General features: G+C 49.3%; 1 protein-coding gene across 1 annotated transcript in view; it reads left to right on the top strand.

Moving 5' to 3' along the window:
* The window catches only part of LOC114660971 (Na(+)/H(+) exchange regulatory cofactor NHE-RF2), a 51,587-nt gene extending 44,022 nt beyond the window's left edge, over positions 1-7,565 (top strand). The window contains exons 5-7 of the mRNA XM_028814016.2: positions 468-511; positions 5,905-5,976; positions 6,525-7,565. Coding sequence (XP_028669849.1) covers positions 468-511; positions 5,905-5,976; positions 6,525-6,686 — 278 coding nt within the window. The 3' untranslated portion in view covers positions 6,687-7,565. The remainder of the gene's footprint in view (positions 1-467; positions 512-5,904; positions 5,977-6,524) is intronic.
* Positions 7,566-14,348: the final 6,783 nt, after the last annotated feature.

The raw sequence follows: 14,348 nt of genomic DNA on the forward strand, positions 1-14,348 counted from the left end.
AGTGCACTGAGATGGTGTTCATCAAGAAAAGGCGCTATATAAAGTGCAAGAAGTAATCCTTTTCACTGACGTCCTCTTTGAATAAGTCGACGTGAGCAGGCAGGCAGGCTTTCTGTTGTGGCGCCCTGTCCCCGGGGACTCTGAAGTGACGCAGAGATCACAGGTGTCCTGGCCAGCGTTTGTCCCCTCAGTTGCTGCATTCATGAAATGGAGAGATGAGTGAGAAGGGAGGGGACACAAGCTGACCACTTGGTGCCCCCCCGGACTCTCAATTCATTTCCATGTTTCTTCGTTCCTGTGCCTAAAAGACGCAGCCTCATCATATCCGTGAAGATTTCTGCTGTTTTTGAGATCGCCGTTGAATGACATGTGATTACTGGACAGCACCGTGAATGGCGGCCGGCTGCTCTCTTATTAGGGTCTCGCTGTGCCACTCATGTCCTGCTCTCTTTCTCTCTCTTTTTCAGATGCTGTGACCCCCAGCATGACAAACGGATCTCCAAAACCACAGGTAGGTCAGTCTGATGAATCTGACAGCTTCACGTGTGTTCGCAGAACATCTGCACGGCCATCCAGCTGACGAGCTCTGGGTGCGCGGCACATGAACGATGTTTAAACGGTTAAGAGAGGTCCAGTCATGCCCATCTCTGGCGTTGGTGGCATCTAAAGGACGTTAAACCCCCCAATTGTGTCTGCCTGACATAAACAGTACACCTATAAATACAGCGTCAACTGTGATATTCTGTGTAAGACCCTCGAAAATTGGCTTTTACAACTTATAAGACATTATTAAAAAGTCATGAGGAGAGGCGCTATATGGAGAGAAGACGCGCAAGCTTGTGAATTTATAGCGCCACATTATGTGTGGTGAGCCTAAAAGTGAAGCCCATTGGGTACTGACTGTTGTAGGTGGGCTGTCGCATTTTAAGTGGGTCGCTATTAACATCAGGGGTGCCTGCCAGCACAGCCACGGGCAGATCTGCCATCAGGGAGCTTTCATGGGGTTTGAAGAGGGGAAAAAAATGCCCCCTAAGGTGTGAGTGTATGCAGTGCCTCATGGGTAAGTGAGCTGAGGTGGGTTTTGGGGGTCTTGAGACTGCAACTGTTCCCCATGAATGAGTAAGTGTGGCTCGTGAGCTCACAGCTGATTAAAACCCCATTCAGGGAGGTCCCCAGATCAGCCCTGCTGGGGTCTTTACTTACTTGTTGGAGTTGAAAACTGTGTGCGTCGATAAATGGGTGCCGACCCATCTTCAGCATGGCGGGGGGGGGGGGGGGGGTCAGGCAAAAAAATAAAAAAACTATAGGCTACAACATTCAAGACAGTCCAATAATAATCAAACTGGCACAACACTGGAGACACAGAGGGGGCAAAGTAAATGAAACGGTCAAAGAAGTGCAACTCGGGGCTCGGACTGCAGCGCTGCAGCCCACCTGAGTTCAAAGACTAAGCGTCTCTCAAGTGGGCTTACGGTAAAACCGACGTTGAAATCTCATTCTCTGCTGTTAATCCTCCTACGACTTGTTGGAATTCTGTCTCTGCGTTTGCTCCTGGCGCGCTACAGAAACTCTCTGTAGTTACTGTGGGGGGTGAAGCCCACCGAGGTCATGCACTGATTAGATTGGTGGTGTTACACAATACAATACCATTTATTTTTGTATAGTAGCCCGAAATCACACAAGTGCCACAGTGGGCTTTAGCAGGCCCTGCCTCTTGACAGCCCCCCAGCCTTCACTCTCTGAGAAGACAAGAAAAGACCCTTGTAGGGAAAAAATGGAACCTTGGGAAAGGTAGTTCAAAGAGAGACCCCTTACCAGGTAGGGTGGGTGTCAAAAAGAAGGGGGTCAATACAGTACAATACACAGAACAGAACAAATCCTCAATACAGTATACAAATTAAATTTTTACAAGTACGGACCAGAATTTAACAGTAGATGATCCATCCATCCATTATCCAACCTGCTATATTCTAACTACAGGGTCATGGGGGGGGGTCTGCTGGAGCCAATCCCAGCCAACACAGGGCGCAAGGCTGGGCGCTACCCCACCGCAGGACACACACACACACACACCAGGGACAATTTAGGATCGCCAATGCACCTCACCTGCATGTCTGTGGGAGAAAACCCACGCAGACACGGGGAGAACATGCAACCTCCACACGGGGAGGACCCGGGAAGCGAACCCAGACGGGTCTCCTAACTGCTAGGCAGCAGCACTACCACTGTGCCACCATGCCGCCACAGTAGATGATCTATCCATCCATTTTCCAACCCGCTGAATCCGGGGGTCTGCTCGAGCCAATCCCTGTCAACACAGGGCACAAGGCAGGAACCAATCCCGGGCAGGGTGCCAACCCACTGCACACAGTAGATGATATCCCATAATATGATTTGGTTTGTTTAGAGTCCAGGGGGGTATTTTTCGTACGTGGATTACTCGTTTAGCCGGATGTGATTGATGACGATTTGGCCTGATCCTGATCTGTCGGTTTTTCGAAACTCTTGCTGGATGTGTTGTCATAGCAGCACATCCTAATCCTCAAACGTGCTCGATGTAAACAAGGATTAGCTCACACACGTAATCGGTGTCCGTGCGTGGAATTAATTCAGTCATGACTTCACCGTTCATGAGTGAGCGACCAATTGATATCAGTGCGCAAATTATAAGAAGAGAATTTCATATAAAGAGGGTTTTGTGCGATCGGCAAGATCCTTTATTGCTCCCGGAGGAAATTCTTTTCGAAAGATACTGCTTTAGCCGAGGGGGAATATTGTACCTCAAAGATTTATTAGGACCTTATATTCGAAGTCAAGCTTGGCGAAGTCGGGCTCTCGCCACCACACAGACCATTGTCATCGCTTTGAGGTTTTTTGCAAGTGGCACTTTTTTTATATACTGTAGGCGATGCGGAAAATCAATCTAAAAGTGCAGTTTGCCAGGCAATTCGTAAAGTCTGTTTGGCTCTGAAAGATTTCCTTCGGGTTTTCATTGTGTTTCCTGGACACCTGCGTGTGCAGACAATAAAAGAGGCGTTTCATGCCATTGCAGGTAATACACAGGCTAAAACACCCACAGTACCATGAAGAATCTCACAATCAGCCTAACATTCTCATTACCAGGATCTCCAAATGTGATTGGGGCACATGGGACTGATCAGAGTGGAGTTTGTTCAAACATTATTTGGAAAATGTACCTCTCCTCCTGATCAATAATCAGACACAGTGTCTTCATCAAATATTCAACCTTCGTCAATATCTCGTTGGTCAGACAAGTTCTAGGGATATGACATTCCCTGCCACTGACCCAACAAAAAATAGGGCTATATGGAACATACCTGTGGCACACATGGAGGACAAATATCTGCAATGACCATCCTTTACCTGAAATGAAGTGACCACTGCATCCTGCCACTGGTTCGGAGGAGGAGCTTCCCCTTGGAATGCCCTCAGAAACAGGGCAATGGGTATTTTGCTGGAGAGCCAACTCTTCTGCAGGGGTTAGGTCTGGACCGCATGGACCTCCACTTGTTTTTTGCTTGTCTACCTTCTTATTAGCTTTAAAATTAACTAGCCAACCCGCGGCGTAGTATACGCCACATAATTATGTATTGATGGGTGAACACTTCCTGTAAGACACAGTTGTCCAAAAGGGGTGGGTTTGAGGATACGACTGTAGGTGAATGAAAGGATGGAACTCTGGAGATAGCAACATACAATTGTCCGTGACTGACAACTGGAGGACTGCCGCCATGCCCCCACCTCCCAGAGCGAGGGGCACCCAGTGAGGACGCCCTTTCCGCCCCCTCTACCTCTCCAGGGAAGCGGGCCCAAGAGGTTTTGGGTCCTAACCGTCCAATGACGGGTCGGCACAACCAGTAACGATCCTTCCGCAAGCCTTGTTAGGACATTTACATCCTCTAGATAGGCAAGTTCGATCGTCTGACGCCCATTCCGCCCTGGCATTCTAGTCTGCCAATTTCTTAAGTCATCGTTCATTACGCACTGCCTGCTCATGTGTCCGTCACCTGAATTGCTTTCGTCTGTGTACAGTCCACATGCACTTGTGAGGCACGTTGACTGTTCATTTTCCAAACACCGCCTCAGTTGCTTTAGTCTGTGCTACAGTTCACATGCACCTGTGAGCCACGTTCGGGGCCGGGTGAGGTTTTCCCGTGTTGAGTCAAATTAAGCCAAAGGCTCCACACCTGGTGGTGCCCGTCCGTCAATTCCTTTAAGTTTCAGCTTTGCGACCATACTCCGCCTGGAACCCAAAGACTTTGGTTACCCAGTTGGCTGCCCGGTGGGTCATGGGAATAACGCCGCCGGATTGCCAGTTGGCATCGAGTATGGTCGGAACTACGACGGTATGTGATCTTCTTCGAACCTCTGACTTTCGTTCTTGATTAATGAAAACATTCTTGGCAAATGCTTTCGCTCTCGCGCGAGTTGTTGTCGTGCGTGTGCCACGGTCGGCTGCTTAGTGAATTGGTGGGCGGGGCTCGGTCTTACGTGCATCTTGCTTGCCATGGACTTAGTGAATTATATATATAGATGTTTTTTATATTATATATGATTATTTATGTCAATGATTCTTTAAATAGTTCTATACCAATATTTACCAGTTTGAAGTATATTCTTGTACTTTACTTTAACCTGTTCCCGTATTCTCCTTGTGCTCACGTTTAATCTGGAATTATGACATATTAAATAATAATTAATCTGACACATAGGAAATGAAACGCTGCATTCAGTAAGTACAATGCACACTACTTAGCGTTTAATTTGTCGGCCACTTTTTGCCAGCCGTCTTTTCTGGTTTGGGCTGCTTTTGTAGTGTTACCCCTTGTGCGTATTAAATCTTGAAATTCTTCATGTCCTTCGAATGAAAGGTCCTGCTCCACTTGTGTGAAAAAAAAAAAAAAAAAATGCGCCCGTTCTTCAATCATTTTGTTGCAGCCTATCAAAGACTTGCTGATCATGTTTTCTACACTCAATACATATGGGCTTTTCAATCAGCGCGGGCGCGCGCATTCATCTTGGATGATTAGATCCAGCTCGACTAATCTACTACACAGCTGCGTTTGAAAAACCGACTTATCCCAGATGAGTTTCACTGGCATTAACTCATCCAAGATGAGGCATCTGATCTCGGATGATTTAAGCGACGTACGGAAAATACCCCCCTGGTCACCTCAGCCATCAAGCTGCCTCCCCCTATTGGCCAATCCACAGCTGAAATAGCGCTGGGCCAGCCAATCCGATAAAAGGACCCCTCTAACCCACGATTCCTGTGATCCTCCATCAGGGATGACTTTACCTTAGGCAGGCAAAACAACTTGGCAGGTGGGCCGTGGCACCAAGTGGCACATTTGAGTACCGAGAAGAGAAACGGAGCAGGTGAGGGTTAGTAACAAATTATAACTATCATGTTACTTCTGTTTTAGTGCTAATGACTGACAACAGAGATGCTGTCTGCACAGTTAATCAGCAGCTCTAGTCAGGGTGTGCTAAACTGAAGTCGTGAGTCTTTGAAAGCTGAGACCGAAGGGGCATCTCTTATAGTAGCGGGCAGACCACTCCACAGTTTAGGGCTCGACCCCCTGCCATTATTTTATTAATCCTTGGAATCAGAAGCAGACCGGCACCTTGAGATCTTAATGTGCACTCTCTGGTTTGTAAGCCATGATAAGTTCAGACAAGTAAGCCGGACCTCGGCCATTTAATGCTTTAATGCATAATAGTGTTATGTCATTTGCATACATCGATGAGAAAAGAGTAAACCGGAATCATGGGTAAAGGTTTGAAGAGATTTCACTTCCTCGGTGGCTGAGCACTTTCTTCTGTTCATTTTATTTTAGTGATGCCATTCCTCTTTTTTTTTTTTTTTTTCCCCCCTATCAGATGAATGGAAACTCGACCTCCGACTCCTCACTCAGCGAGCAGCACTCACCGGAGAGCGACTCTCTCGAGCAGGTCAGTCTACTGCTGCTGCGTTTCGTGGCCTTTGAGGCGTCATGACTGCGCTTTTAGGACTCCCTCCATCCCCTTCCCACCCCACCCCACCCCCTTTTAATGTTATCTCGGAGGTCTTTGGCCACATCTGTTGGGCACTTGAGGCCACAGGTGCCTTCTCCAGGACAGCTGTGCCACTTTTTGTTTCTGTAGTCAAAAGGCGAGTTTCATTCTTGTAGAACTGGCACAGGAGGACACCAAATGCTGATATGGAGTGGCTCACTTCAGCCTCATCACTACCTCTGTGTGGCATTTGGAGACGTGTGTGAGAGGTTCATTGATGTGTTCTGTGGTGCACCCACCCACTCAATAACCCCCCACCCCTCTCCTCTTGACTAATTCGGTCTAGCTCTGATGGCACCTGGTTAAGCTCTGGCTCCAGCAGGTCCACACAATGGACGGTCTGACTTATTCATTCCATCGTGTGTGTTTCTGAGAGAGTGACGACCTGTTTGACCGTGCTGCCATCTGCACACCTCACCCCTTAACGTGTGTCCTGCTCTCCCCAGGTTAAAGAAGAGTCCACCGGTCACGACCCATTTACAGAAAGCGGCCTTAACCTGAGCCCTACGGCAGCGGAAGCCAAAGAGAAGGCCCACGCCAAACGGGCCAAGAAACAGGCGCCTCCGATGGACTGGAGCAAGAAGCACGAGATCTTCAGCAACTTTTGAGAGGGCCGGCATCCCCGTGTCCACCGCGGCGGAATGCAGCCGAGCGAACGGGAGGCCCGACAGGCGGCTGGCCAGCCTTTAAGAAGAGCGACGCTTTGACCGCATTCCACGGACTTAGCGGCTGTGCCCAGCGTGGACCCGCTTGGTGCCCTGATGCATACGCACATGACACGTGTGAACGTTTAGGACAGCAAGGCGGCACGGCGCGTATGTCGTGTTGAGGACTGCATCCTTATAACCACTTGCTCACTCGCCGTAAGATACTAACGTCTCTGCTGTGGCAGCCGCTGCTTAAGCGCAGTGTTTATTTCATTTTTGTTTCTTTTCTTTTCTCGTGACCCGCCTTGTACCCTCGTCGGGTTACATCTTACAATGCGGCAGCCGCTATCTAATGCATTGGCTTTGTCACAGAACTCCTAGAGTGCCTTTAAGTGTTAAGCCACCAGGGGCGCTATAAGCACACCTTCTTCACAATTGCTTTGGCTTTTTTTTGTGACTCACAACTGTGCCCCGCCCTCCTTTAATATTTAAATACTCGACTTAATGAATTCATGGAGCGAGTGGACCGTCGCTGCAGTGAGGACACTTGGAGATGACTGACTGGACAGCAGGATGACGTGCTGCGGCGCCCTTCATGTTCAATGGATGTGCTGCAGATGGACTTGGCCACCACCTACAATGACAGTGGCTGAGATGGTGAGGTCCTATTCGGATCAAGTGACTTTGGTTTTTTTTTTTTTTTTTTTTTTGTCCAAGTGTTTCACCTGGTGGTCCTAAATTCGGCAGAGCAGATTATGGAAACGGACAGATTGGCTACGTTTCGCGTTTAATGTCGTCATATTTCAGTGCATCATGTAAATAAAATGGATGTTAATCGCAGCACTCTGACGTCTCGCGCTATGCTCCGGGGTTTCCTGCTGCTCTCTCTGTCCTGCCGACTACGCTGCTGCTTTGTTTCAGCCTTTGTTCATCAGGTGACGCTGTTTGGCGCTCGTTATGTGGTGAGTCGGCACGAGAACGTTTGGTTGGCCGTAACACTGCGCTGGTGGGCCCACGGACACATTAAGGCCTTTACTCCGAGTTGCCGGCTGAGTCACTGAATTGATGTTTTACTCCAAAAGAAATAGACGGTAAGATGGAAAGCCACAACTACAATTGTTGAAGTCATGCACCGTATTCTTTATATTGTGGCTCAGACTCAAACAAATACACACATTAGAGAAATGGGCATAAAGAAATTAAGGAAAAGAGCAGCCAATAGGAACACAAGCCTTGCAATTGAAGCCCACAGACCCACTGGCAGCACACTGTAAATAACCAACCTCTGGCACTGCGCCCTGCACCTCCTGCCCAGGGTGTGATGCACGAAAGGCCTCGCCAGGATGAGTGATGTCACACTAAAATAATAGACACTGTTTAACACACACACACACACACACTTCCGTCATTCACAGTTCAACCCATCCCACTGCTAACACCACCCTGGCACTCCTCATGGCTCCTCACCACCTTTACAAAACTCTAAGAGGTAGCTTCACTCTTCCACTCAAGAAGCAGGCTTTTGGCCTGCACAGGTCCAACCAAAAGGACACAGCTTTTCAAATTCACAAAAACTCTGAGAGGGAAAAGGAGAACCACAAAACCCCATAACCATACCAAAAATAATAATTATAAAGAGTTTACTGCCCAAAAGCAAACAAACAAAAAATAAAAACTCAAACCAAAAATGCCTAAAAAGGCACCCGTCAAAAACAATCAATCCCAGAAAGTCAAAGTCAAAAAGACAAATCAAGAATTAAAAATCAAGTGGTAGGACATCCAAAGGGAGAAGAATCCAAAACTCAGAATCACAGGAGAAGCGACTGCAGCCGCTGAGGCTTATATAGGCCAGGGGGTGGGGCTACAGGAGGCCCCGCCCCTTACACGCAACATAAAGACCACACTGCAAATGAGACCAAGAACTGAAAATCCACCGGCGTTTGAAACTCGCTTATGCAGAGCAGGGGAAGCACTGGGGGGGCAAAGTAGGAAACTGGGTGCCAGCCCACCGCAGGGCGAACGCACCGACAACCATCGGGGGCTAAATTAGCAGCGTCGGTCCACCTAACCCAGGGGTGGGCAGATTCAGTCCTGGAGGGCCGCAGTGGTTACAGGTTTTTGTTCCAACCCAGTTGCTTAATTAAAAACCAATCCTTGTCAATTATTTAATTGCATGGCTTGCTAGTGCTTTAACTCTGCCATGTCAGGTCATTCTCATATCCTAGATTTATTTTCCTTTCTAAGGATATCATCCAAATGATTTGAAGTCTAAAACAGATGAGTAATTCTCAGTGCTTCACTTTTTTCTCTTCACTTTCCTTCCAAGTATTTAATTAAACCAAACAGTGTGTGATAAATACACGCAGGTGTAAATGAAAACAAGCTAAATGGAGAAATGCTGGTCTCTTTTGTCATTTGCATGGTATTGCTAATTAGGAGCAATTAAAAACCAAGAATACAGCTATTTAAGACTAAAATAAGCAATAAGGGTTCAAAATCTTAACGAGCGAGACAACTAAAGTGAAGCTGAAGTGTTACTTGAGCAATAAGGGCTTCTTATTAAGCAATTGGGTTGGAGCAAAAACCTGCAGCCACTGCGGCCCTCCAGGACTGAATCTGCCCACCCCTGACCTAACCTGCATGTCTCTACACTGTGGGAGGAATGCAAACTCCACGCCCCCGGAGCTGAACCCCAGTCTCCTTGCTGTGAGGCGGACCCCTTGCCTGCGTAGTGCCTCTTACTGGCCACACTGTTGAAGGGCGCTTTCCGTGTACAGCGTTTTACAGACATGACCTGGTCAAGGTCACGCAGTGAGACACGAGGGGGACACAACTTGTCACATGATTATCTATCTATCATGTATAGTGCCTTTCTAGGGACACATCATCCCAACACACGTCCCTGATTCATCAGACATGGAGGGGCTTGGGGGGGGGGGGGGGGGATCACTCAGTGAAGCAATTTGGAGCTCAGTCTGCCGCCTTCTGGCTCTCTTTAGTGACCTTCATCAGGCAGGCCCTTCCAAGGCGCTATATACGTGAGGGAAGTGCTTGTTTTCAAATGAATGACATAAGGGGGTGGCACAGTGGTAGCGCTGCCACCTTGCAGTAAGGAGACCGCGGCTTGCATGTTCTGCCCGTGTCTGCCGTGTGCTACTTCTGGAGGCTCTGGTTTCTGGTTGGGTGAGATGGCATTACTAATTTGGCCCCGGATTTGTGTTTTGTTTGCCCTGCGATGGGCTGGCACCCTGTCCAGGTGTTGTTCCTGCCTTGGTCCCAATGATTGGTGGGACTGGCATCAGCTGCCCAGCAACCCAACTCTGGATAAGCGGTTTGGGAAGATGGCAGGATCGATGAAACGGCAAGTCAACGACAGGCCTCGTGATTCTATATAGCGCCTTTCACCAGACACAGCTTTGCAAGGCCCTTAAAGAACGTGATGCCTAATGAGTGACGTGACTTGTGGGGGGTCACACTGGTGAAGCTCTGCTGGCTTCTCACTTTATATAGTGCCCTCGCCAGGGGCAAGAAACAGCAGATGAAGTGACTTTTTCACACTGGGCGTCAGTGGTGGTCCCGGGGTTCTTTATAGTGCCTTTCCACACGCACACACATTTTTCCAGATGCTTTGTGGTTTCACCAGTTAAATATCAGTAGGCCCAGAAGGTGAAGTGGGCACAGACCACAGGGGTTGTGGTCTCATATAGCGCCCCACATTTTCAGCACAAGGGTCTTTTTTTTTTTCTTCAATGACTTCTACGTCAGCCTTGGCCTGAGTGGTGAAAGTGCAGACGGTGTGAACCCGAGGCCTTCTGTGTTCCGGTCGTCTGCCTCGGCCAGCAAGCCACCGGGTGGTTTTGTCTTTTCGTAATTTGCTGTTTATCTAAAGATAAGAGAAGTGCAGAATGTTGGGGGTCCCAAAGACTTCATCATGCGGTTGTCAACGTAAGGAGCCTAACAGACGAGGACTTGAACCGAGGTGAGGATAAAACGGTGGCCACGAGTGGCTGTGGTCAGGCCAAAGGGCGAGTACTGAATGGCGGTGGTCGCTGTAGCCTGATGGTCACTGGCAGGGCCAGGGGCACCACAGGATGTCTCGCTGCCTTTTTTCCAGTGGTGGAAACACGGCAGCTTTTCTGGGTCGTGGGTTTCAAACCGGGACCTTCTGCCAAATCTGTCACATAGCAGCTGTCAGAGTGTGGGGGCTTGTGGGGTCAGTGCGCTGGAAAGCCATGGGTTTGCAATCAGGGGGCACTCGATGCCCTCAGACTCGGCCTGAGCCACACAGGAAGGGCACACCAACAGCCGGTTGGAAAATGTCCTCTCAGTAGTCCTGCGATGTCCAAGTGGCACTACGGCTGGGGCTTCATTTGGAGATGGGGGGGGGGTCTACACCCTGCAGCACAAAGACAAGGGTGTGGGTGAGGGTGCAGCCCATCTGGAGACCATCCCTGCCTTGTGCCTGGTGCTGCCAGGGCGGACTAAACAGAAAATAACACTGGATGGATAAACTCCCCCTTATTCATGGGTGGGTTTGGATTCCAGGATAGAACACAACCCCCCCTGCCCAAAAACTTTCATTTCCAGAAGGGATTTTTCCAGCCTTTTCAAATCTTCTTAAGTGGATTACTCGGGCGGTCAGCTGCTTGTGCCGATTTGACCCTGTGAGAGGCCTAAGGAGGGTCTTGGGCCAGCTGGTGGCAGGAAACACTTGATTGACAGGAAGGCTGCCCCGCCCCCCTTTTGCTTGTGATCAAATGGGCGTCTCCCACGGAAACCAACAAGTGCTTTTAGACTTGCCAATGTGGCCACCTAGTGGCTAAATGTTGTCTTCTGCCATGGTGGTGAGCCACATTTACAGGCACTATAAAAAGACAGAGTGGGCGTGAATCCTTCCATCATCAGTGCAGGGTGGCACTGCCCAGAACCCCCGCCAGCCGCTTTGGGTCCCAGTCATATCAGTTTTTTCAACCCAGAGACCTGGGGGCTCTCCCTGTGCCCGTGTCACTTTTCCCAGGACACTGAAGTTTCTATGCTCCTGCAAGATGGGGTTCAGTTAATTGGGGGTCTGAAAATTTGCCCAATGTGAGTCAGAGCGAGCGGACCCTCTAATGGACTGGCATCGCGTAGTGGGTGGGCTGCACCCCAGAGCGCGATACAGCCAGGTCAGGCTTCAGCAGCAGATAAAGTAGGTTCTGACACCTGTGAAAAAGTATTTGCCCCTTCCTGAAAGCCTCAGTTTTCATCTGCTTGTCACAATGAATGGCACTGCTAATATTTGATAAATGGGACAGAAAATCTAATGGACCGCTGACCAAAGTTCAAAGGTCATTCAACGCTGCTGCCCACTCATCAAAACCTCACTGTGAGAGGGAAGTGGTCACCACAAGAACACCGGGCCACCAGCACAGTACACTCCACAAAAGAAGAGGACCCACGTTGTTGAAACTGCACAAAGCCACCTCTACACAGGGGACTCACGGAGTACCGAGATCCCCCTCACTAACCTGCACACTTTGCTGTGTTGTTGATTTCTTCTATAACGGACACAGGTTCAATTTCTGGCCATCAAACTCTACTCAATACCCCATCATGACAAATTGAAGATGTGGGACCACAAAGGTTTGCAGATTCTTTAAAAATCAAAAAACTGAAATCCAAGTCTTCAGACTCCTTGATGCAGAACTCCTAGCTGTGCTTGGGTGGTCCCGTTTCCTTTCCTTCTCCTGACACCTGTAGTCCACCTGGATTGACTGGACCTCCTTTAGAAAGTCAAACGTAGACCTGTGTATAGAAGAAGGTCCCACAATTCACACTGCTAGTCAGGACAGGCACCAAGCCATGAAGTTCAAGGAACTCTCTGTATACCACCATACTCGGCTAGTGGTCAGCCAGAGATCACGGCCAGGGGGTCAAACCACTTCTAAAGCTTTGAGAGTCCCCAGGAGCCTCAAGGACTGTGAAATGGAGGAGGATTGGAATCAGCAGGACTCATCCTAGAGTTAAATAAGAAGATGTGGGCCTCGGTCAGAAGGGTGACCGAGAGCCCAATGACCATCCTGATCTTTACTGAGACGGGAGACCCCAACAGAAAGACGACCGTCTCCATCAATTGGCCGTTTATGGCAGTGGTCAGATGGCAGATGTCGGCCAGCTTGGACTGGGAGAGCTGAGCAGAGAGAGGGTCTCTGGACTGATGAGACAAAAAGTCAACTCTTTGGGCCGAACTCCAAGCACTGCTCATCACCCGCCTCATGCCATCCCTACAATGAAGCCTGGTTACGGGGGGTGCAGGGTGTGACAGATGGCAGCTGGTGCCATTACCTGACCAGGATGCCTCCGTAATTGAAGGACAGGATGCAACCAGGGGGACCTGCAGAGACTTACACACCTGGCAGAAATTCCAAACCTCTCTAATGAGCCACCCGAAGGTCTCCCCAGAAGTGCAACTGAATTGAGAGAAGGTGGATGAAGCTCACCTATGAGGTGTGGAGAAGGAAAGGGGCTACAAGGCTCTGGAAGAAAGGGACAGTGGTATTAGGGTACTTGTGACTGTGGCTATCATTCCTCCGCTGGATTCCCTTCTTCAAATAAAGGGGCTTTTGTTGGACGGAACTGTTTGTGTCGGGTTGGGGTGCACCTGGTGGTCCACAAGGGACAGGCAGACGGGTCAGAACTGAGAAAAGGAAGAACGCTGCCAGATACAGAGAGGACTCTGAAGAAAACAGCAGACTGCACAACATCTTGGACGCAGGTGACACAAGCATACAGTCAGGACACCACTGGAGTGGCTTTGGGACAGGACTCTGAGGGACCAGGTAAAGCCCCATTACAAACCCCCCAGAAGATGTGTGTATGTGTGTGTGGAGACCTCAAGATGGCTGTTGACAGACGCTTGCCATCCAAACGAACGGAGACTGAGAGGATCTGCCAGGAAGAACGGGACCCAGGGGGTATCAAGGCAGGAGAGGCTTACCAATATGACTCCAAACTGCCCAAGGGGCTTCTACAAAGTACTGAAAGAGGGGTCTGGATAATTGCATGAATGAGAGATTTCAGCTTTTTGGTTTTTACGAACTTTGGGCAGATGTGCTCACCGGCCTAAGGGATGCCCACCATACGGCTGCAGCTTTGGCTTCCATGTCACAGAAACATCAGCCAGTGGGTTGAACTGCCCGGGTATGAAGTGTGCCCTTTGACAGACTAGTGCTCGGGGCTGCGGGGATTGACTCCAGCTCAACAACTGGGCTTAGAGTGGATAGGGGGATGGGGGCCATGGTGGTCACTACGTCCCGCTGTGGCAGACCCCATACCACAGTCTGTGTCTTCTTTCCACTGTCACCTGGCCCATCAGAGGAGGTGACGGCGGTCAACCAGACTTTGACTTTCCAAGTCCCGAAAGCTTGTGGATGGCCTTCAGACTTTTACTTTCCCCAGGTGAGTTGTTACTGGTGGTCTTTCTTATCCCACTTGTATTGTGCTGGCAGTATCTTCCATTGCTGGACATCTTCTACATTTCTAAATGTTGTAAAGTCCTCAGTGACCAAAGATAAAGTACACATTGTGTCTTTTTGAACAGGTGGCCTGTTCAGGGTTAACTGATGGGATGGTCTCTGATGCCAT

The sequence above is a fragment of the Erpetoichthys calabaricus genome, chromosome 11 (assembly GCF_900747795.2).
Source record: "Erpetoichthys calabaricus chromosome 11, fErpCal1.3, whole genome shotgun sequence".
NCBI classification, from domain to species: Eukaryota; Metazoa; Chordata; class Cladistia; order Polypteriformes; family Polypteridae; genus Erpetoichthys; species Erpetoichthys calabaricus.